The sequence below is a fragment of the Archocentrus centrarchus genome, chromosome 13 (genome assembly GCF_007364275.1).
Source record: "Archocentrus centrarchus isolate MPI-CPG fArcCen1 chromosome 13, fArcCen1, whole genome shotgun sequence".
Taxonomy (NCBI): Eukaryota; Metazoa; Chordata; class Actinopteri; order Cichliformes; family Cichlidae; genus Archocentrus; species Archocentrus centrarchus.
In genome coordinates, this window is record NC_044358.1 from 27,824,556 (window position 1) to 27,849,137 (window position 24,582).

Sequence of the window (24,582 nt, forward strand, 5' to 3'; positions counted from 1 at the left end):
TTATATTAATCTGACAACTATATGTTCTTTGGGTTTGTTGTTTGTTTTATATACAAAACGAGATGAGTATTAAAATAAGCACCATGGCCAATACCGATGTCTAAAACCTGTAACTTGACCGATAACTGCTGCCGATATTGATCATTTATTTTTGTTTTACTGTTGTTACTAGTTTCCCTTTTATGCCAGTTGAAACATAAATCTATATTATAATAACTGCCAAATACAAATAGATTTACAAATAGACTGATATTGATCAGCAGAGCCAATACTGATATTTGGCAGATAGTCACAAGAAAAAGAAAGCTTTCACAAGACTCTGTGCAGTTCAGTAAAACATTGAGTACAGTTTTGCTGGTGCTAATCAAATGTGTGTGATTAACTGATTATCTGCAAGAAGCAAAAGTTTGGGCACTTTGTTGGTCTGGAGCATTCAGATATGTTTTAAGACAATGCCACAATCTTCCCAGGATCGGACATGTCAGCAAAATGACCCTAAGGTCAGAAACTGCAAAAAAAAAAAAAAAAACCCAAGAGCTTCATTAGTGTTAGTATGGCTTATGTAGAAGGGCTGCCAGAAGAAAGCCTCTTCTCTCTGCCAAGAGAACAAAATACAAGACTTCTGGAACAATGTCTTTTGGGCAGACACGACCAAAAGTGGGGATTGTTGACCATGTTTGACAAAAACTAAACAGCATTTCAGCACAAAGACCTCACACCAACTGTCAAGCATGGTGGTGGAGAGGACATGATTTGGGCTTGTTTAGAGTCAACCACGAAGTCCTTATTTCCTAAAACTTTTTCATATGTAGCTGTTTCTGCATTGGCTACTTATAAAATAAAGTTTATATAAATATAATTTATAAAGAATCCAAGCAGATCTTTCACTAGTTTTATTTCATCCATTTTAATATAAAAGCATACTCAGACCAAAAAATAATTTTGTAAAGAGCAACACACACAAATAGCACACATCATCAGGGGAACCAGACTCAAACACTAGGCTTAAGAACCCTTTGTAGAGATTTCATCAGTGAGAGAACACAAAACCCTCAATCAGCATTTTCATAACACAGAGTAATGCAGTATGACCAGGAGCCGTGAAATACATATTTTAGGATAGATATTTGCCCTTTTTCTTCTTTTCACAGCACTTTTTGTTATAAGATAGTTTGAGCTCTTTTTTTAAACTTTAAAAAGCTACTTTGCACAGGGCCCACATGAGCAAGTTTAATGAGTATTTGTTCTTTAAGCATTCATTCTCCATAACCTGTTTTGCGTTCGTTTCTTTTTTGACATTCAAATTATGAACGATATGCAAACAGCAGATACAGGAGCACACTTCAGTCATACTTTTGTATTATTACACCTTGTTTTCCCCTTACTTCTGAAGATGACCTCGAACAACAAACAACATCTAGAGCTCAAATATTCTGGAAAGAGCCTACAGCAGAGTCAGACTGAACTGAAAAGCAAATAAAAAGGAAACGCATGTGTTGAAAGGACAACAGAGTATCTCTGTAGATACGCAGTTTAATCGCTCTCAGTGAGTTCATGCTTTTCATGAACTATCATGGCAGCCAAACAATAAATGGCTGCTGTACAAGCTTCAGAATGCGTTCAACAGGTAGAACCACAGATGTGCTAAAAAATGTAAGTTGTCATCACATACTTAATTTAAAAACTCCTATTATTGGCATGATTTTAAAATTAATCAGAATATGTTTTAATTTTTACAGTAACACAATAGAATTGTATTTGACTCTTCAAGTAAATCTGGTTATCCTAAATAATAGGAGTTGTATGCTTCTAAATCTAAGTATACTTTTCTAAATCTAATACAGCATTTGTGTATTTGAACTTGCACTGCAACATTTCCTGTCATGCAGGTTGATCATAATCAGACAAATGTTAGTGTGCCACCTTATGGACACTGCCTGCATTACTGTTGAATGACACTGGGAGGGCAGGCGAGGGAGAAAATAAAATGATACAAAAACTCCAGAAAACAATCACGAGGGTTACATCAGCTTTATAAACTGTTCAGTTTTCTTTTTAACCCGTCATCCTCCTGGTTTCCATCCAGAAGTCCAGATAACAGGCATATACACACCATGCTCAGTTGAGCACAATCTGGAAATCACTGTAATAACCTCATTTCCTGGTGTGAAGAGCTCATCTTTGATTGCTTAGTATACATCATTTATCCAGTACGTCAAGTAGTCCGTCTTGCACCAAGTAAAAACTGCATCATCTCTCTATTGCTTTAATCAGGCACATCTTGCCTTGAGAGGGATACATTATGTTGTTAACAGCAAAAACAAGCCTTTATCACACTTTTTTTTTTTGGTACATCCCACTGAAGCAGTGCCCCCCCCCCCAAATTTTGGTGATGCTGTGGATATGTGGACACACAGCCCAACAAAGTGCACTAATAAAACTGCTTACGGCTCACTCCTGGCTGGGATTTGTCTGTGTTACACATGAAGAAAATAATCACATAACGAGAAACAATAAAACAAAAAAATAAAATAAATTCCCAGCAACAATAAATCTGTCACCACTGCTGATGTTGAGAAGCTGTCTAATTAATTTCAGTATATAAAGGTGGTTTTGGGGCCATGAATGTTTTAAAAAAAAAAAAAAAGGCCTCCGCTGTTTAACGAGTTTACCGTGTGCAGAATTATAAAAGATTTAGAAAGCCAATGTTTGCTTAGCCTCTATTCAAACTATGCACCAGAAAGCAGCAACAGATTTGATGTCAGACTACACAAAGATGCACACCATCAAACATACAAACATACATGCACATATTCTTTCACTGTGCAAAAATATATATATTTGACCACAGCTAACTATAGAGATAGATAAATCTACTGCTTAAAGATGGACGTTTTTCAAATGTTTCCCATAAACATGTTCCTGTCTAATAGAGATTTATACATCTTTTTCCATTTCTAAACATTTTCTATAAAACAAACATGGCTTTAAATTAACTGATGAGCAGGCATAAAATTCCTTACTTCCCCTGTGCACTTTTACAAAAATAATCCACTAAAAAAAAAAAAAAAAAAAAAAAAAATAATAAAATAAAAAGCAAATGAAATCAAACTAAATGATCAGTTGAGAGCTCACTAATCTGTGAGTGTGCTGAAGAAACAGGAACCAGAGGATACAGCAGGCACCCTTGTCTCAAGTACAAATGAAAGAAGGTTCAAAATAATGAGCTATCAGGGACACGTATGATGGGTGCTTGCTGCAAAGTGGCTCAATAAACCACTAAGAAGGGAAGTTTACATTCAGAAGCCCCACTTGAAGAAAAAAAAAAAATGGCAAATTTAGTAACTGGTCTATTCTGGTCTTAGTGCACAGTAGAACATACCCCTGAGTTCAAGGACAGGGTAGAACGCACCACGAGCAGGTGGCTACATGCCCGAGGGTCTTCCAGGCTCTTTAGGCAATGGCGGGGCAAAATATGGTCCTGGGCAAACAGTGCTGTGGAAAGTTTGAGCTGAGAAGAATGGCTTGGGGGATTATGGTACAGTGGATAAGGCTCTGGTATAAAATGTCATGGTCATTCTTGGTCTCCTGCCCCCTGCTGCAACCCTTCTTTCAAAATCATATTTATACGCAGCTAACACCTTCTGGGGCTTCATCACCAGGTTCTTGGGCCAGGGATTTTCAGATTGCACGTTACAGTGGTTCTATATAGTTTGTACTTTCTCCTCCCTCCATCCCTACTTTGTAGGAAATTCCTGCTCAGTATTTCTTTCTCCTACAGTTCATCAGTTTGTCTCTGGACTACCCTGACCCCTCCCTCACCCTTATATATTTTTTTCATTTTTTCATTTATTAATGTCGATTTAGATTGCTTGGCTCTCGGGTCCACAGGCTTCGTGACTCCTCCGTCACAGCCCGTCTTTCTCCCCCATAGCAGAAAGTAGCTGTTTTGGGCGTTACTCAATATTAATCAATGGGAATTTTGTCTTCTAATTCCAGTTGGCGGTCCTCGGCGGGCTCCTCACTTTTTCCCAGTTCCTGCAGCTGCTGTCGCCTCTGCACCTCTGCCTTCAGGTTCTCCAGATCCTTTGGGCTGGGGAGGGAAAAAAAAAAAAAAAAAAAAAAAGAAAAATCAACACACAGCCTCCTACAACAGAAGAAAATTCTGAACTTATAATTATTCCCATTCATGTTTCAGACGTGCTCACTGCTCCTGGGAAATGCCAGTGCTTTTCCATCAGTCTGTGCTTTATGCACAACCGATTACCTACATCACTAACCACACCCTCTTTATCTTCACCATAAATAAAATTTTCAGTCATTATACACTAGAGTGTATGCGGTCCAACATCAGAATGGGCACATAAATTTCTGCCTGTAGGATCTGGTTCTAAAGGCACACACACATCCACAAAGCCTGTGTAGCCTAATTAAAAGCGTGTTGGACGTTTTCTTATCCTAAACCAAAGCAGTGGTTGAAAAACCTGCTACTGATGGTTTTTTTTCCTAGTGTACACAGATTTAAAGAGGTTTTGCTGCACTTAGATGTGGATTAAAGTACAGTTGTATTTTTCCTGGAGTCAAACAATAGCCTTTAAATTGTTGGGAAGAATAATTAGAGATGGCATCACAGGGTCCAGCCTGTTGTGTTTTCTCACTCTCAAACATATTATTCTGAGGTGGTAAAATACAGCACTGTGCAGGAGCCAGGAAGATGGGGAAATGGGTGCAGCAGTTTATTGAAACGTTAGATTCAACTCACTGTCATTGTGCACACAAGGCACACAACGAAATGATTGCTCCAGATCACTCATCCAGAGACGAGCATCTGCAGTCCTGCAACCAGAGACCGGCGCTACCGTGCAAGCATACATGGAAGTACAATATGTAAGAGTTTGTACAATTCTAATGAGCTTCAAAGTCAATATTTGGTATGACCACCTTTATTCTTCAGCACAGTCTGATCTGTCTCAGGCAGCTTTCCTCTAATTTCTTAGGAATTTCTTAGGAATAGTTCTCCAGGCTTTTGAAGGTCATTCAAAGCTCTTCTTTGGATGTTGGCTGCCTTTTTGTTCCATTTTCTGTCAAGATAATCCCACACTGCTTCAGTAATGTTGAGGTCTAGACTCCGGGGAAGGCCAATCCATGACTGATAGTGTCCCATTTTGTGTTTTTGTATCCACGTATGCATTTAATGTATTGGCAGTGTGTTTGGGATCATTGTAATGCAGAAAAATTACATCATTGCCAATCATATGGTTTCCAGGTGGTATTGAATAAATACCATCCATAAATTCAATTAAAGAAATGGGAACAAATTCCGTGTTTTTGCAAAAGGTAGCTAGTACTTAGTAAAGTGCCTATAGATACAATTTGAAATTTGTTCTTTGCTAAGTTGCCTGTTATGTGTAGACAAACACGGGTCGTTTTCTTTGTGTGTCTACCTGAGAGGTATAAAGATGATGCCATTGATGATGTTGAGCTGATCCAGGATGGTGGCCATGCTGGGGGCAGTGAACTAGAAAACCAGAGTAGGGGAAAAAAAGCAAAAAAAAAAAACATCAGTGCTGAATGTTTTGGATCCAAAAGGCATGAACAGAAATTAAATGACTTAGAACTTTCACCTTGAGGGGCATAATGCTGGCATTGGAGCCATTCTTGTAGATCTCATTCATGGTTCTCTGCAGAGCCACAGCCTGCTGTGTGAGATACTTCAGATACTCTGAGCTCTCCTTGGTTTTCTCATGGGCCTCACCCATCTGACAGGGGAAAAAAAAAATAAGTTAGAAGATGATTTGCTTCATCATAACAGAGTGTGTCGTCTGCTGTGGGGCCTACCTGGTTCTTGTAAATAGTGTAACCCTCTTTCTCGTGCTGTAGTGCAGAGCGGAACTCAGCCTTGCTCTCGTAAACTCTCGCAACCAAATGATGACTGGGAAAAAATAAAGTTAAAAAAAAAAAGTCATCATGTCATTATTACTTTTATTCTACGCATAAGAATGATGCATCTCTACCCACCTGAGGGCCACTTTGAGGGACCGGGGTCCATGGTACTTTGTGTTGATAGTCAAGGCGTTCTCTAGAAATCTCAGAGATAAATCATACTCCATGACTCCATGAAGCACCAGCCCGATGTTACTCTAAAAAAAAAAAAAAAAGTCGGGAACAAGAAGCAATATTAATTCTAATTATATCCACCCCCTGGGAAATTAAGTTAAAAGCAGTAAGTATTTTATATAAATCAAAATTCTGCACTCACGTCCAGCAGAGCCATCTCTGGGTGATCCTCCCCGCAAATCAACAACATGAGGTAACGAGCGCGATATAGAAGCTTCAGAGCAGTCGAGAGCTGGTTGTTGGCAAAGCAATACAGAGCCAAGTGCATCTGAGAAGCGAAAGGAGCAAACATGTAAGTTAAGGAGGATGTGAAACATGCTCGACGTGACAAAAATTAGTTCCTCCATTTGGCCGCTCACATATTCTTGAATTGTGTTGGGGTGCTCGATGCCAAGGACCCTTTCACTCATCAGAACGGCCTTTTGCTGGTTGCTGAGAGCCTGCAGGTGAATACAAAAACCGTGTCATTCAGGACCACAAACATCAACATGAAGTTTGTGTAAAAGGAAGAGTTGCACATCTGTGCCTACTTCAGGGTGATCTCCCAGGATGTAATTAAGGCGCGACAGCAGGCGCAGGCAGGAGCAGATCTCTACATGCATGGCCCCGTACACATTGTTGAAGAGGTTAAGAGCTTCGTTGATCAGCTCACACCCTTCCTTCAGAAAACCTGAGGATGATATTGAGATGAGTTTAGATATAGTAATACAAAAATACCAAAGGGTTGATGTTCTTAAAAATCTATTTTTTTACAGTAATTGTGCAAATGTCACCTTGCTGCACTTTGGCCTGCCCACTTTGGAAGAAGTGGAAGGCATCTGTGGCTTTGGGGTTTACATGTTTCACCACAGGGAAAATATTCAGGATGTCCTCCTCTGTGAAGGCAGGTTTGTGGCGGCTGTCAAAGTTATACTCCTTTATCAGGATCTAAAAGTAAATAAAACATAAAAGAAAGTGTAAGAAAGGCTGTGATGGCCATTTAGTAAAGTGAGGCTGTGGTCACTATATACTAAATGATAGTTACCTGTATGCCAGTTTTGACTGAAATTTCTCTGAGCAGAGTGATTTTCTGTAGGCCGTATTTCTCCACAACCTGGTCAACACTTTCACTGTGCAATTAAAACAAAAAAAACAAGAAGATGGGTTTTATTTAAAATGCATACATACAAAATCTCAACAACTGTTCCAGATTAACAGGTGAAGCCTTTACCACTGTAAGGTGAAGTGATAGTAGCTCTGGGCCTCAGAGGCAATGTTCTTCCACAGTTCGCTCGGCGTCAGGCTGGCCCACGCCGTGTTGTCACCACCGCCGGGGACCCTGTTGCGACGTTTGCGGCTTTTGCGGCGTGACACCAGCTCATCAGGAGGCAAGTGGGCGACAGCGTCTGGGAAGGAGCTCAGGAAGCAGTTTAGGAAATGGCTCACAGCAGCAGAGAGGGCAGACAACTCTACACCCTGGAGGACAAAGCACAGATCAAAATAAGTGACTATTTGTCTCTAGAAAATGGTAGAAAATTTAGTGCCATCAAATACAACTAACCTGGAGATATGTCTTGAATATGTGTTTTGCACATCTGGTGATCAGCTCAGTGATTCCTATTCTCTAAAATACAGGAAAAAACAAATATATCAAATGATAATGCACACGAGTGCGTGACGACGACATGGGTCGGATGCGAGGACTCAGACTCACATAGATGTGCTCCAGTTGAGCTTTGGCAGGAGTCTTCTCCACAAATTCCAGAACTGTGCCCAAATAGCGAACGTTGATGCCTCTCTGGTGTAAAGCCTCTGTTAGTGAGGCTCCATCCATGGGCAGAGCACTGTGGTCCAAACAGTCTTTAACCTGGTTATGAACACACACAAACATGGCTTAAAACTCAGACACAGTAATTCAGTTATCTCTACATGATAATCTGCTGTGCAGCCATGTACTGAATAATCTGTCATTGGAAGTAGAGCGTACAATGAAATTAGAAGCACAACTCCAATACAGTGTTTAAAATGAAACAGAAAAATACAAATTAAAATACCATAAATAAGCTAGAATTATCCAGTATGAAGAGAGTAGGGATTTTACCCAACAAGGTCTGAAACCTTGGAGTACTAATGCAGTCCCTCTGCAGTCACTGCACACATGAAATTTGGACTAAGACTTTTTCATTTTTTTTCCTTAAAAATAGAGTTTACAATTAATCATTTCATTAATTTTTAAAAACCTGAACTGTCATCTACAAATGTCCCAAAGGTCTCCAGCTGCAATGGTTTTGTACACTGGAAAAACAAAAACAGATTTGTAGGATGGGTTAGAAGAACACATGTATGCCATACGCACACAGGCTATTTCAATCTCCCTGTGGCTTGACACCACCTGGCTCTCCATAACAGCAACCCATCCACATGACAAGCTTTTGAAAATGATCACAAATGTATTTTCGTACAAAGATGTGACAAAGTAAACTTAACCAAAGGGAAGCCTTTTGGATTTATAAATTAATTTATGAATTTGCTTAATTAGGGACTAGGATTTTTCTGTTTTTAGCAACCTATAAAAAGCAGTGTAGAGTGAATTGTGTACTATTTGGAATTTCAGTGGTTCGATCTTCAGCTGGCCAAGATGCTAAACCTCAAATTGTCCCTAATGTATCTGTTGGAATGTAAGAGTGCACTACTTATAGTAAAAAGCAGGAAAGAAACCACAGGATAATGTCCACTTCAGGCAAGACCAGGGCACAAAAGACTTTAAAAAAGCAAACAACAACAAAAAGACAAAAAAACAAAACAGGTGGAACAAGGCACCCAGTGGATTAATCTAGCACTCAAAATTTTGTTAAATATCAGTATAAATGACTGGTATGAAAAGGTTAAGATCCTAAGATGTGATTATATGATCTTGACTTTAATAGCCTGGATGGTGGATATAAAACATGGCCAAAAAAAGGTGTAACCTTACACTAGTAAAACAAACAAATACAATTCATATTAAACAAAAATGGGAGAATTTTTTTTTTTAAATGTCTAATGATACTTGGCTACAACAATGTGCACTTCAATGGAAAATCTCAGGCTCTAATTCATGGAAATGATTTGGTTGGACGACTGTAGATTTTTCATTAAACCTGCACAAAGCAAACAGTACTCAGGCTACTCCAGTTGCTGGAGAAACTGTGGAACCCAAGATGTAAATCATTTTCCCTTGTTTTGGTCTTGTCCTTTCATTAATAAGTTTTGGAAGTCAATTTATTCTGAACTGCTGGTAATCTTTGGCATGCAAATTACATTCAACTGGGGTGAACTTCTATTTGGACTCTTCTACACGATAGACACAAATGCAGAGACAACGCATTTGCACAGGATTCTGAGTCTAGCAGTTAGAAAGGCTATTACTAAAAAAAATGGTCAAATCAGAATGCTCCAACAGTGGATGAATGGCATTGCACTGTCTACAGAATTTTAAATATCGAGCAAATTACTTCTCCAATAGATTGCAGACAAATTTAATAGAATATAGGAGAAGTGGAAGAGATGTATAATATTAAGGGACCAGACTTTGTATAACCCTATGTACTATCAACATTATTGTTTGTGTTTCTCTGTACACCCCTGTTTATTTGTTATTATAATTTGAGTTACTCTTTATTTGTATAATGAAAAAATTATGGGGGGAAAAAAGTGCTCAGATAAACTTTGTCAGATACATTTTATATTCTTTGTAATTACTGCTATTATTTGCTGCTGATGAGATTTTGATGGCCATATACAGTAGTTTGTAAAAGTCTTGAACCACCTCATGTCTTTTGCTAGGAAAATTGGAAATAGGTGCAGCTAGTTATTGAAACAAGTAAACATACATGAAAATGGAGCATATGAGGCAAAAAAACCCAAAACAAAACTCCACAAAACAGAGTTTGTACAAGTCTAACAAGCTTTAAAGTCACTATTTGCCATGACCACCTTTATTCTTCAACACAGCCCGAACTCTCAGGCAGCTTTCTTGTAATTTCTTTAAGGAGCCTTTGGGAATAGTTCTCCAGGCTTCTTGAAGGACATTCAAAGCTCTTCTTTGGATGTTGGCTGCCTTTTGTTCTGTTCTCTGTCAAGATGATCCCACACTGCTTCAATAATGTTGAGGTCCAGGCTACGGGGAGGGCAATCCATGACTGATAATGATCCACTTTTGTGGTTTTGTATCCACATATCCTGCATTGACAGTGTATGTGTGCATTTTTTTAAAGCCCTGTCACTACTTCTTTTGTCTTCCACTTGTCCAGTTTCCTCAAATCTTTTAAAGACACACTGCACGACATTCTGAGATACATCATTTTTTTTGGCTAATAGCTCTTTGGAATCGCCTAGTTGGTGCAAAACTATTATCTGAATGACTGAATGAGAATAAAAGCAAAAACTATTTGAATCCAAGGAGTGCGCCTACGCAAATACTCTTCACACAACAAGACAATTCAGCCCCTCCATGAACTGGATGTGTGGGAGTGTAAGTGTCACTGACCAGCGTTGGGATCTGACAGGAGACCAGGAAGGCAGCGGCATCTTTGAGTAGCTGCTTCTGCTTCTGGATGTCATCTGAGCTTTCTTCAGGGAAACGTACTCCTGGTTCAACAACACAAACACAGTTGCTGCATTCTCTTTTGAAGTAATTGGGAATCAAATTGCTAAAGTCTCCACAAGCAAGAAGTAAACAAGACACTTAAATTCAAAAGTACTCCAGCTATCCTGACCACTCTTCAACTCTCCTTTTCCATTTCCCAACCTTTAAACTATAATATAAAGTTCAAGTTTTTGTTTTTTTTTCCCCTAATGGCTCCCCTTCATGGCTACACAGCTTATTTATCAAATCATTTATGTAGTGGCTTCCACTGTTTTCAGAAGTCCAAGTTTTTTAATAGCCCATATAAGATTAATCATCATCGTACCTGGAGAGAAGATATCTGGGTTGAAGCGGATATCGAAAGCTGTGTCGCTGATGGAGCCCACTGCTTTACAGGCATTCAGGACCACTTCACGGCTTTTGGGATCTGTTTGTGTTTGGAACCACATATGGGGGAAGGAATACATGAATTTAAAAGGTGATTACAACAGACAGGTCATGTCAAAATGCTTAAAGAGTGACCCACATAAAGCCAGCTCACCCCCACCGGCACACACAGAAAGAACTGCTCTTTAACCTCAACGTATCTGTGCACACAACATAAAGCCCTCATTTGATCAGGACCCCAAACCCTCTCTCTCTGATTAGCTCACTCGGCTTGACAAGCAGATTACTGTGATTTAGGATCAACTTGAGCAGCACACAAATCACCCACCACAAGATTATTACAGCATTCCAAAACACATTTGGATTAATCGACACAGCACCCGATTGAGTTTATTGGGTCAAATCCTGCTGTAAAGGGATCACAGGCTGGAGATGGGTTGTTTTGGGGGCAAACACTCTTCCCTGCTGCAGGCTGAGGACTGAACAGGGAAAGCTATTCAGGTGGGAAGAAGCTCACATTTTGTCTACAAGGACATCAGGTGAGAAAAATGTTTATTACCACTTCTCTATGATTAAATGCTGCTTTTGTCTATACTGTTATCCACCAGAGTAGCTCTCCCTGCACTGTCCCAGCCCTGCTGTTTTTTTCTTAGGGGGAGGGGGCGGTTTTTGGACGTACCAATACCAGATCCATCTTCGGCAACTAAGGTCTCCGCCAGCTCTTTGGCCTGAGCTAATCCTGGAATACTTTCCTCAAGCTCCTTACCCTCCAATGGGCCCTTGCATTCCCCGTTCTGGGTGGCTGTGGGGTCTACAGGCCCGTTTGTTGTGGGCTTCGAGGAGGTTTCTTCACTGTCAGTTGCTATTTGTAAGGCAGCAGTGTCTGTCTGGCTAGTGCTATCTGTGGTGACGTCTGTTGCTTTAGAGGAATCTGTGGCCGTGGTCTGTGTTGTGTCTGCCTGGGTTGTATCAGCTTTGCTCTCTGTGGAGGTTTCTGTGACAGCGAGTGTGTCGGTCTTGTTAGAGTCCCTGTTTGCTTTATGCTGCATGAGTTGTAACGCTGCCATCTTCATGAAGAGAAGATATCTTTAGAGGAACACAAGCAAAAGTAGCACAAAGTCACTTTTATATAACAGGCATAAGCTTTAATGAAACAGCTCATTACTGTGCCACACAACAACACACACCTGTGCTCAACAAAGGCTTCGATGAGCTCTTGGCGTAAACAGGCCAGGCGATGGCGGTGCTGGCGAGGGAAGCCTTGGCGCTGACACTCCGGAGACAGCTCCACTCCATCCACAGGCAGGAAGTTGAGGTCAGGAGGGAAAGTGCGAAGGAGGTCAAGAATGTAGTGTCTGCCATCATTCCCAATGATGCCTTTACATTCGACAGAGGAACACAGCTCCACCGTCTCAGTCTTCTCATTCAGCACGCTGTGCCGCTGGATCTAAAATTTCAATTATAAAACATCTTGTTGGACAGCCACAAGATGGTAACGTACATATCTGTATGTAGAAAAGTCAACTTTATTACTGTCACACATTCATGCTTCTTACCTTTAGTGGCCTGCTTGTCTTTTCCAGCAGCTCCAGGTATTTACTGTGAGACACAACAGTCTTCCCAAAGTCAATGGAGCCATAGATGACGCTCTGCTCCTGCTCACGTTCCAGGATACCTGGAATGATGGACTGTGCGGTGACGCGGTAGCCTCTGTAGTCCACCACTACAGTTCCCAGAGTATAGAGACCTTCCACATCCACCCCACTGTAAGCTCGTACTCCATTTAAGTCATTGGTGGGTGCAGCGTGGGCAGCCGCGTCACCACCCAGCTCACGATAGTGGTCCCGGACATCAAAGCCCAGACTGAAAAAAATGTTGTTCCAGATGAACATCTGCATCCGCGTTTCTTCACCAGGGTTGATGGCCATTACATTGCCATCAATTACAGCCATGGCACCTCGAGTGGCAGCAGCAGCAAAGTCACTGTGAACCTGCAGGGTCAAAAAATTAAATAAATAGGCATGAGATTCAACAAGAAGGCAGCTGATTAAAGTTCTGAAAAAAGTAAAATGAAGCGACATCAAGCCTGAAAGATTCATTACCTTGAATATGGCTCTCTCCCTCAGCAGCCGCTCAGGCAGGTTCTTACGGGGCAGCTCTCTGGTAGTCTGTAGCTCTTCGTTCCAATCTCTGGTCTGAAGACATGTCAGCAAATAAACAAACTTGTTAATACTGGGAAAAACTTGAAATTATTTCTCTTAATGATTTGGTGTTGGATTCGGCGCCCTCACTTGTCCGGGGATATGCTCCTCATAACCCAGGCGGGAGGTGTACGCATCCTCAGCTCGAACGCAATCCATCGCATGATCTACCTGCGGAGCGGTCCAGCTGTACACCTGGAAAGGCGTAGCTATCCTCTCAAATGGGTGCCTCTGGACCCTGCAAGCAGAAACACAGTAAAAGAAAAGAAAGCATCACTTTTACCATTCAGAATTTAACTGTAGCTTTTGCTTGTTGTAAGGAGGTCCTGCGAGATTCTGTATATGTACAGCTAATGACTGATGAGAGTCTCAGTTTATATTATAACTTTCATTTGCAGGGATCCATCTTCTAATGGGCTTCAAGATGTTTAACTACCGCCCCTATTCCTGAATACAAAAGACAACGTGTGCTCCCCTGGTTAAATGTGTTAATGAATCCTGTAAAACAGTAAGAAGCTTTCGTAAAGTGCAAAGTGAGCAGAGGTCAGAGGATGACTTTTGTTCCTTTGAAAAGCTCAGAGTCAGCATGAAGGCAACTGAGAACAATAAATTTAATAAAACTTATAAAACATTTTAACCTTTTCTTTTGCAGGGCAGTGAAGTTTTTCTTGAAGGCAGGGCTGATCTGGCTCAGCAGCTCCACTAGAGAATGGCTCAGGAAGCTGGGATTGGCTGGTTTGGGGTTGAAGGTGTAGGTAGTAGACCTGAAGCATACACATTAAACACATTAAAATGGCTGTCAAGGAGTGCATCATCTAAAGCCTGTTAAATAGAGAGAAAGCATCAAGAACTTAAAAAATATACACTGGTAAATTTTTTTTCCCCTCACTGTGGAGGAAGCTCAGAGAGGCAACTTGCTCTTAAAGTTGATCACACTACCAAACACTAAAACATGAAAGTGAGCTAAGGACTGTGATCAGATAGCTGGAAAAATGAATCTTTATCCTAACAGCACAGCATGCTTCCCAGCTGCCCAACTAAAGGAAGCGCGTCTACGTTGTCTGTTCTACTTAAAGTAAAAACACTACAGGAGAAATTGTGCCAACTACAATGAGCTGACTCACAGGATTGCTTCTACATCTAATTGCAGTTATCTGCCAAATATCTTCACTTAATGGCATCTTGAATTATGAATACACACTACAGAAACATTGCTTCAAAAATGTTGACTGACTGGTTGAGGTAGAAGCCGCGTGTTGAGGCAGTAACGCTGACATGGCGCTCCTCAACAGTCACAATGTACAGGTACATGAGGTCACCGTGCATCTTCCTGTTTCCAGGTGGAGGGTTCCAGCCGCTCATGGTCAAGACCTTCAGGCACTGCATGGGCTGTGGAGGATAAAAAGATGAAGCCCTCAAGTTTCAAAGCGAAAATGATTTCCTCATTTAGGCCCCCAGAGGGGCTCCTCACCTTCCAGTCCTTATTTTGTGGCTGGAGGGGCACAAGGGGGCGCTCTTTGCTGCCGGGCAGGATGTGCTCTGGAGGGGTGCAGTCGATCTGCTCCATCTCGCTGCCCTTTTTCTTCCGCTTCCCAGTTTCTGCAAGCACAGAGGATGCATCAGAGGAAAGGTTTATGGATTTCTATACATTAAGAAAAAGCATGTGGCAGATATCTGCCCCTGCTGTGATCTTCTCAGCCACACATGGGACTAATGTGAACACATAAGCCCTATTCAGACATGCAACCCTTTTTAAAAAAAAAAAAAAAAAAAAGGAAAAACATAGTTTAACATGTCTAAAAAAAAGCACAAAGTGCAATGGGAAATTTTCCATTCTAAACGGCATGCTGTTAGATTGCTCCAAAGGCTGCAGCAGCACACAGTGAAAAATACAGAGCTGAGGAAGATCTTAAAATCCCTGAAGCTTTTTAATATGCAGATCTTCATCTCTTATGCACAAATAAATTAAGCAGTTTAACAGGGTATTTCACTGAGTAGCAGGGGTGAAAACTCATCCTAATGCAAACAAAAGTCATTAATTTATCTTTAAGCAGGTTTTAAAATCCATCAGTGAGAGAAGAAAACAGTGCGTCTCTGTCTCTCAATGCAAACAGTCTGTAAGATACCATTTTTCATTCTGCTCCCCAGATTTAAACCTAATGCATGTCTGAATGACAACCAGCAAGCTTATGGGGGTCATTTTCACACTAGACATGGTTGCCTTGTGCTACTATAACCCCCTCACTACCTTCCTGGGGTGCGCATGACTTCCCAGGCCTGAGGAGGCTTCAGTCTGTCTCTGTTGCTCCCATATTTCAGTTCCCTGCTCTTGTTCCATTTTTTTTTTCTTTTTTCCAGACTGAAAGGAACATTTCAGCACTTCTTTATCAAGCTTTTTGTTATGCGCACACTTTGGGCTTTTTGGGCCCTGTGACACCTGCCTTTAGCTTTATCAATTGTTCATGTAACAGCATCAATCACTGAGACCATGAAGTGTTTCTGCTTGGGCTCAAACATGCTCAAAGTCCAACTAAACCCCGCAAACCTGGTAAGCAGGGATCCTACTATTCAAACAAAATTAAGTCTACCCTAAGTGTCATACCGCCAAGGTCTCCATCAGTGAAGATGCTTAGGAAAGAGAGAGAGTTGCAGTCCACTCCATTGTAAGCGTCAGAGGGGTCCAGACTTTTCAGCAGGTCTCTGATGTGACGCACATGGATTCGAGCTTCACGCACTGTGTAGGGCTCTGGGGACCCAAAAAAAGAGCACAAACAATTTAAGTTTTAAAAAGTAACAGATTAACCTAACCAACATTTGTAATGAACTATGACCAGTGATGGCAAGGTATCTAATGCTAAATTGACTGCAAAGAAAATGAACACCACACCAAAGAGCACTCGCAGAAAAAAAAAAAAAATACTGTTGCAATTCTACTTGTGAGACCAGGTTCACTCTGTGCACACCCAGGAGACGTCTGATGGAGAAAATGCAATGCTCGCACATGTGGTACTGATTCCTTACACAGGACTTGGTGTTTCAAGCCTTGAAGATCCAGCACTCTTTGACAAGGTATAGTTGTTCTTTGTGGTTGTGAGGACCACCACTGACGATGTGCCGGGTGGTTTGCTCCATCCGGTGGCGACAACAACATGCATACCCTGTCAAACAGAGTGCTGAATTTCAAGGCTTGAAACACCAAGGATTCTGTGCAGATATCGCACACAGGAGACATCTGATGGTGAAACAATACAATGTTCACACATATGCCACCCAGTTTTGTTTAGTGTCTTAACACTAATTCAGCATGTCAGCCAGTCTATCACAGATAAGACACTTTGAGACATATTCCTTAGATTCAAATAAAGACATCACTCTGACAGGGAACACTTGATCTGAGAGGCCGATGTGTTAGTTTGACTTTTGAGGCTGAATTTAAACTGAATGTCTAATTTCTCCCAATAAGTAAGCTGCTACGAGCATGTTCATCTCTACTTTTGTTATCTGCAAAAATCAAACGTTGGCTTGAGCATCACTCTGGGTCTTTGACCACTGGCTTTATGTTAATGTAATTACAGCTGCCTGGAGGGGTTCGATGTTTGCAACAGTGGTCATTTCTGGCAGGGGAACAGCTTGAATTTCTTGTACAAAAGAATCAAGAATGTGAAGGTAAAATTTAAAGCAGTATGTAAAAAAAGTCATGTTGGAGAGCAATCAGACATTTTTGTTCCCACTCTGGCATAAAATGAGGTCACATAATTGTACTGAAAGCTTGCATGAAGAAGCAACTTTGGTGCAAAAAAAAAAAAAAAAAAATACATTCAGTATGCAGATAATTTAGACCGCACAGTAACAATATTATTGTTTGATTATGCTCGATGTTGAAAAGCTCACTGTAAGGAGCCAGCTGAGGGCATTTGGGCATCTGACTAGGATGCCTCTTGGGCACCTCCTAGGTGAGGTGTAGGAGGCAGACCCAGAACATACTGCAGAAATTCTCTTGCTCAGCTGGCTGGCTGTTTGATTAAAAACTAATATGATTACCGATTTTAGAAGCACATAATCCATTACATATCTCTAACCCTTAACAGCTCCATCTGTGTGATGCTGAAACATCCTGATGACAAACACAAATTTGCATAATGTAAGGCTGGTCAGGTTTATCAGGCTGCACCTGCCAGTGCTTTCTGACTTCATTATGATACATTTGCTTTAACATTACCTGGTGAGTCACTGTCATGTCTCAAGGATGAAATAAACTTGCACACTGTAACCTTCTGCACCAGACAAAGCACCTACTATTACTTTTTATGTACATCCTTTTTGAACACTACTCAAGTTATCAGAGAGGACAACAGCTGATTCTCTCTCAAACAGGTAGAAGGGCTCTACATGCACGGCCAAGTAACAGGACAACAGCTTAACCATCCCAGGAAGTCAGCCCAAACTCTAGCATGGCAAACCCACGTGCTCCAACGTCTCACCTTCCACCACTTTAAGCACCGACCCCTCCTGCAGACCCTCGATGGACTTGAGCTCGGCAAAGTTGTCCAGCACATTTCCGTCCAGCTGCAGAGAGAAGCAGGTGCGGTGGCAGGTGTCCTCGCGGTCCATCAACACCTGATGGATTTCCTGCACCATTTCCTGAGGGGAGACCTGATGTTCGGGAGGGAATGAAAGCTATGAAGTGACACAGAAATGTAGAAGTGCAGAAATATTTCTGCTTTGACACATGCTGTCCATTTGAAAGCTGACGAGAGACCAAAAACAGTGCAGCGATTTAAGGGCAGAAACACTTAGTTCAGGTTACACACCATTTTACCACTAATAATTTACTTAATGAGCTACCTCATTTAAAAGTCTGCTGTCTGCTTAATGAACTGTGGCTAATCCTCACCTGCAGGTCAAATGGCTCTGTTCCTGGAGCCTGGATCTTTACAGTGAAGCCTGTGTCCTGGATCACTATCACTTCCTGTTCGTTAGACTCCTCCCCTCCGTCCACCTCGCCGTTCCCATCCTGCTTTGAATCCGCCTCCTCCGTATGCTCATGAGCCCCATCACCATTTACCATGGCTGTATCTGCACTGTGCCCTGAAGTGGAAGCAGCATAGCGATTGAGCCTTGTTTCAAGTCACAAGACACAAAAATTTGATAATATTTGATGAACTATTCAAAGTACTTCATTCAAACTTGAAATAACACTCTTAATTATTGTATTTAATTCTCTGTGCACAGTGTGTGAACTTGATAATTTGCAATTAGATGTATTCAAAGGAAACAAAGTCACATGTATTTGCCCTTTCTTCACCAATAACTAATGAAAAAAACAGCAACTTTTTTGCTTGCCAAGCGAATGTGTTAACAACTACACTATGGAGGCACTTTTTTCCACTGCACCAGTATGTTCAGTATTTCCTGGATTGTAAAAGAGGGTCTGACCGGGCTGCTAATGTATATGGAGAAACAACGTCTCGAGGCCATTTGCAAGTTAAGTGTGTGTTTGGTGCTGACTTTATTATATATGTCACCCCTTTAACAACCTGGAACTTTTTGGCTGCCATCAGTGGAGCAGCAGTTTCAGTGAGTCAGCCAAACTGACAACAATAACTCACTTTTGTTCCACATAAGCAGCCAGGCAGCTATTCAGCCAGGTCACGAATAAGGAACACAAACCTCTAGGACTGGATGATCTTACCAATATCCTTATAAAATATTTATTTGCGCTTGAACTGAGTGAACAAAGCTCAGCTATACCATGACGCTGCTGTGGTGTTACTTCCCTGAAGTTAACAAAAACTAGAGAATTAGCATGAGGGCTCTTCTAAACATGGAGATCTCTCTTTTAATCAATCAACCGTACGGTGAGGAGTACAAACAAAAAGCTGCAACTAAAAAGAAAGGAAAAAAAAGGGTGAAAAAAGCAAACAAGTCACTAATGACTATCTGAAATTCGACAATAAGTAACTAGCTCGTCTGGAAACAAAGTGCTCAGTTCCCAACAGCAGCCTGCTGAAACCAATACTGTTGCAACACCAAAGGGATTTTAGCCAGAGGAACTGAATAAAAAGGGTTTCAACATTCACAAGAGAGACTTATGGGTCACTTACATGGAAATCTACTTCTACCTACATTGTGGCAAATAATCCAGCAGTTGCTTTATCTTTTTTATAGAAATCAGAGCCATCAAAATGACATATCTGTCTCTAAAATAGGCCAGCTGTGAAGTCTGAGCCAAAGCCAGACACCTTTTCTCATTATACAGACGACGGATGGATATTATTTTCTTGAGTAACAGTTAACCTGAGAGGAAAAAGACACAAATAAAAATGAGCTGCATTACTACAAGAATATAAGGCAATTCTTTTCTCTCACTGAGACGCAACTGCTACCAGCCAGAGCGTCCTTGCTGACTGTCAAGGGTAACGCAGTGTCAGGGTTACTTGGAGAGAAGGGGCCAGAGAGAGGGGAGGGGCTCCATAACTGCTCCTGGACCACGACCCAGAGTGGGGAATGAATGCAGCGAGATGGTGGAGGCGAGAGGGAAGACGCGCAGGAGAGAGGAGCGACAGGCCACGCTCTGAATAACAAACACAACGGCTTCAGAGCGAGCACGCAGGCCAACAATGTCGGAAAGAATGAGGGATCAGTACAAAAACATTTCATTTCAGATCTGAGCTCTTTTTGGCTCAAACAAGCGACATGGCAATGACTCACTTCTGATATATTGCAGATCAGACACATATTCATAGCATTCAGCCAATCAAAAAACAATATTGCAATAATATAATTTTGTACTAAGTCCAGCTTCTTTACATGTGATGATTTGCTGTTGTTCTGAATGTGTTGTGTCATTTTTAATCAAACATATTCCGGCTCTGAATGCTTGGATATGCAAAACAAGTCATTTGAAGAGGTTAACTTTGGCTCCTGAAGCTGAGAGACTGTGAAAAGAGGCATTTTACAGATTCTCTGATGGTTGATTAACCAAGCATAGACCTACTGACAATGACAGCTCTCTGATCATTCCGTTTAGACTCTCTGGCTAATTTATAGGGAACAAAGAACAGATTTAGTGTGTGACTGGGTAGATTTAGTTTGGTGATATCAGCACTCATTGCAGAAACCAACAGTACAAAGCACTATAAGTGATAAGACTGATGAGGTATTCCAGCAGACTAAGCATTGCAAAACTGACCTATTTTCCCAACAGTAGAGGAATAAAGTTTATTAGAAAGTGGGAAACGAGGCAGAAAAGAAAAAAAGAAGGCAGTTAAGAAGCAACAGTTTAACAGTGAATAGGAGATGTTGCATGCTGCTTTTGTTTTAAAGCAGAAATGAAATGCATTTCCTGGTTATGTATGTACAGATGCACAAATGTGGCAAAGGGACCTCATGAAAAGGATCATGTTTCCACTAATGTAGCTGTGTATCAGAAAGTTTGTCACAAACAGTTGAGAATGACTGCTTTATTTAATAAGTATGATAAAACCTCTTATCCATTTCAGGCATTTGACTTGTTCTACTAGCTGAAATCAGACATACTTCTAATTTATTTATTATTAATCCCACATGACATAAACGAAATGTTTCAATTTCTCTTTTGGCCATAAATATCATACTGTATCATTACACATTAACTTTAGTTGATCTGTAATTTAAAGCTCTGTTTCAGTGCATCTGATGCTCTTTGATGTAGAATCATGAAGCAGTGGAGTAAATGCTTGGACAGGCACAAGGCATAAATCCTCCACAAGGTCAAGGTAAGGAATCAAGAACAAGGACACACATTTACAAAAAAAGAAACAAACAGACACATTCAGATATTAAAGCAACCACAGATTCAAGTGAAAGTGATAAACCGTCTTCTGTTGACTCCATTAGCCTACTTCTCCTAATAAACAATAAAGCCATCCAAGCGGCCATCTAGCTACTCTGCAGCCCTTGACATGGTGACCATGGTAACATTAACCAGCCAGACAACCCCAAAAACACCACCAGCACACAAGGCCTCTCTGTAATCAGGTTTGCTGCACCACAAGGTGGCATTCCTCTGGTGGACAGACACACAAAGCCTGAAAACTAAAGGCCTGCCAGCAGATTCTCTGTCCTATTGTTTTCATTTCATCTCTGAGCTTTTAGTGATGATTAAGAAAAACCATTTTTAAAGATTACATCTTTAAAGTAAACATCTGATTCATTTTTTAAAAGCAAAAGTAGTGAGTTGCAACTTTATAGATAAAAAAAAACAAACATCTAGAGGTTTAAGAGGAGCTCTAGATCTGTGGTGCAGACTTGGGAAGGGACCTGGATTTAAAATGGGGTCCATAAAGTCATAACATGATCACTGAAATCAAAAGTTATTTTACATACAATGACATTTCTGCCATCTCTCCAGTTCAATTAAGCTCACCATAGTTTTATGTCTAGACACCTCAAAAAATATTCAAATCAACTGGCCTAATAAGTGGTTGAAAACAAATATTGTACTTGAACTCTAGTATGTTACAAACCCACAAACTAGCAAGGCAAAAAATGAAGAATAAAAAGCAGTGGTGAGGAAGACACTGAGCAAGATGAGCAATCGAGCCAGGGTGTTAGTGATTGCTGGGATTAACAAGGCCACTCTTCCACCCACAGGACAATTAAGCTCCTTAAAACCACTGAGAGTGACCCTCACCTCGATCTGTCTGCTCGGCCATGTGCTGCTAGTACGTCCTGTCACTACAACTCACTGAAATGCTTCAATCCAGCCACCATCGCCAAACTGATTACTTTCATTATTGGTTCTTGGTTAGTTTATTGGTGCCTTGGGCTTCAAAGTGTCATTAAAATGCTCACAAGCCTCTGAAGTGCTAAAAGATACAGTTACTGGGGGTTGAAGCAGATATGGATTTTCAAGGATCTCTACAAACATACTAACATGTTACTGAAAAGGGAAAAACCATGAGCTTATGACAATTCTTCTGAGGTATTACTGCCTGGCAGCTCCATCTTCAACTTTCTTCATCTTTTGTCCAGTATAACCACTATCCTTCCTCTGTAAATGCCCAAACCATCTCAGCCTTGCCTCTAAATTCAAACCGGTCAATCTGAGCTGTCCCTCTGATGATGCTCATCCTAATCCTGTCCCTCTTGGTCACTCAAAACTATGATTTAATTTACTGTGTGTCTAACTCTGAAATGCAGCCCCTTGTGGGATTGTATGAGTGACGCATACAAAAAGCCCAGCTTTTCATTAACAAAGCGTCAAAAGTTCAATCCTGACAGCTGGAGAAGCCAGACACGCTGAAATGAGACATTTCAAGGTCCAACATGTGATCCTGCCGGACAGGTTGCGATGAACTTCAGCGCTCTGGAAGTCAAACTTCACCGGCTGACAGCCACCGTATCAGTCCAGCCCCGCCGCGCTACGTCCGAGCCTCCCAAACAACCTTTCCCTAACTTCTTACTCACCAGCTTGCACGACTGCTCGTGTATTATTAGAGTAACCTTCCCCTCAGCGTGCGTACACCACCATCATGACTTATCTACTACAACCAGCTTCCGCTTCCCGGTCGAGGAGGAACGTTCGATCTAGTCAGGCCCAGCAAGGGGGGGGCTGAGGAGGAGGAGGTGGTGGTGGTGAGGGAGACCGGTTAGAAGACTACTACCAACCAGCTCACCGCACTTAACGCGCATTTTTTGTAGCTCGATAACGAATAATATGTCTGTCACACAAGCTGTCCAATACTTATCCCCCCAGTAAAAACGAAGCCAAATGTGCGACCCCCCCCGTGTTCACGCGGGTAGTGTTAAGCTCCACTGAAGGTGACCTTCAGTTACCGAACATGTGCGTCAGAGCTACAGCTGCTGCTGCTTTATGTCCGCTGAGCAAACAGGAGCTAGATAGTAGCTCCGCGCTTACCCGAAAACCACAGCTCCCCGCGGCCACGCTTGTTTTTCAGGCACAAGACAGCTCTGACAGCGATAAGAACGCCTGCGTGCTAATTAGCTGCTAGCCTGGGAGCTAACTAGCCGCACTTTGAATGGGAGACGCTAAAATTAACGCTAGCATTACCGGCTAATTTGTTTGGGTTAGCCTGAGTGACTGGCAGCGTCAGGTTAAATTCCGACCCTGTTGTGCTATAGCAGTGATTCCAGTCGAGTAAAAAGCATTACCACCAGACAGTTTATTAGCAGTTAATGTAAGGTGTATCCTCCAAACTTGCAAAGAAGGTTGGGAAGAAGAGGTGGAGGTAAACCAGCAGCAGCACTACACTCGGTCTGAGGTGAATGTCACCACATTTGGTGCATGCTGCACGGCTACAACGCCGAGCAAACATCCAGGCATGCTGGCTGTGTGTTGATTCTGCATGCACGATCAGAATAGCGGTCACTACGTGTCGTGCCTACTGTGTGTCTGCAGCGGGCTCACCACAGCCGCAGGGGTCCTTCAGAGGTGCCTTGGCTGCTTTGCCGTCCTGGGCTCCATCCGCAGGATTAGTCGGGTTACAGTTAGGCACTGACGCCGGGATATCATCTGTCTTGCTCACCATGGTCGGCGGTCAGTGTGTCGGTGTGACAGAAATCCCCCAGCAGCTTTGCTCGAATATGTATACTTGTGTGTGTCTGTAAAAGAAACACACACCAAAAAACAAAACAAAATGCAGCTTCGTCACTGGATGACTCGGGCTAGGTGGCTACATACGAAGGGTACAAGCTTACAAAAACAAGTGTACAGGGGAAGGACAGAACTGTACGTGGTGCTGATCACACGTGGTTTTCTCCTCCCCTCCTCTTGACCTCTTTGCCTTTGCGTTGCACTTCCCCACCCACTCTGCGTGGCGCTACGGAAAGCCACGCGCGACAATTCATACAGACGCACCAGACTTTTGGGTTCTTCTGCACTTAAAGAAAACATGGAGAGATAGAAGAAGAAGAAGAAGAAGAAGAAACAGCCTTTATTGTCCCACAGAGGGGAAATTTGGGTGTAACAGCAGCCGCAGTTATTATAAATATAAATAAAGATATAATAATTCACACTATTAAGAAAAGAATATATATAAAATCAACAAACAATATTAACCTTAATACTACTAATAATAATAACACTATATACAATGTACATGATGTGCCTGTGTGTTGAACCTTAACAGGCCGGACTATTTACAGTATATTATATATTATCCTACATTGTGTAGGCTATTGTGGTTTTTGTTGGGAGCAGTGATGGTTATACAGTCTTACAGCTGCTGGGAGGAAGGATCTGCGGTAACGCTCCTTTGTGCATTTAGG

The 24,582-nt window shown here is 41.6% G+C and overlaps 1 protein-coding gene across 3 annotated transcripts; it reads right to left on the bottom strand.

The window, feature by feature from the left end:
• Positions 1–878: 878 nt before the first annotated feature.
• Positions 879–24,038, bottom strand: cluha (clustered mitochondria (cluA/CLU1) homolog a). Of its 3 annotated transcripts, none has more exons than XM_030744001.1 (27): positions 23,723–24,038; positions 18,206–18,399; positions 17,793–17,964; positions 15,914–16,057; positions 14,783–14,910; positions 14,546–14,700; positions 13,950–14,075; positions 13,402–13,549; positions 13,213–13,305; positions 12,667–13,101; positions 12,298–12,557; positions 11,877–12,196; positions 11,049–11,150; positions 10,625–10,725; positions 7,811–7,963; positions 7,658–7,720; positions 7,328–7,572; positions 7,142–7,226; positions 6,891–7,044; positions 6,648–6,787; positions 6,477–6,557; positions 6,260–6,385; positions 6,019–6,140; positions 5,839–5,932; positions 5,625–5,759; positions 5,445–5,518; positions 879–4,093 (listed from the first exon to the last, which is right to left on the bottom strand). In XM_030744001.1, exons 1-27 carry the CDS (start codon positions 23,841–23,843, stop codon positions 3,967–3,969), a joined length of 4,098 nt encoding a protein of 1,365 aa, XP_030599861.1. In that variant the 5' UTR covers positions 23,844–24,038; the 3' UTR covers positions 879–3,966. The 3 variants fall into 3 exon arrangements, with proteins under 3 accessions (XP_030599861.1, XP_030599860.1, XP_030599862.1); XM_030744000.1 differs by having other exon boundaries at positions 11,790–12,196; positions 23,723–24,037; XM_030744002.1 differs by lacking the exon at positions 23,723–24,038 and adding an exon at positions 22,762–22,846 and having other exon boundaries at positions 11,790–12,196.
• Between the last annotated feature and the right edge of the window lie 544 nt (positions 24,039–24,582).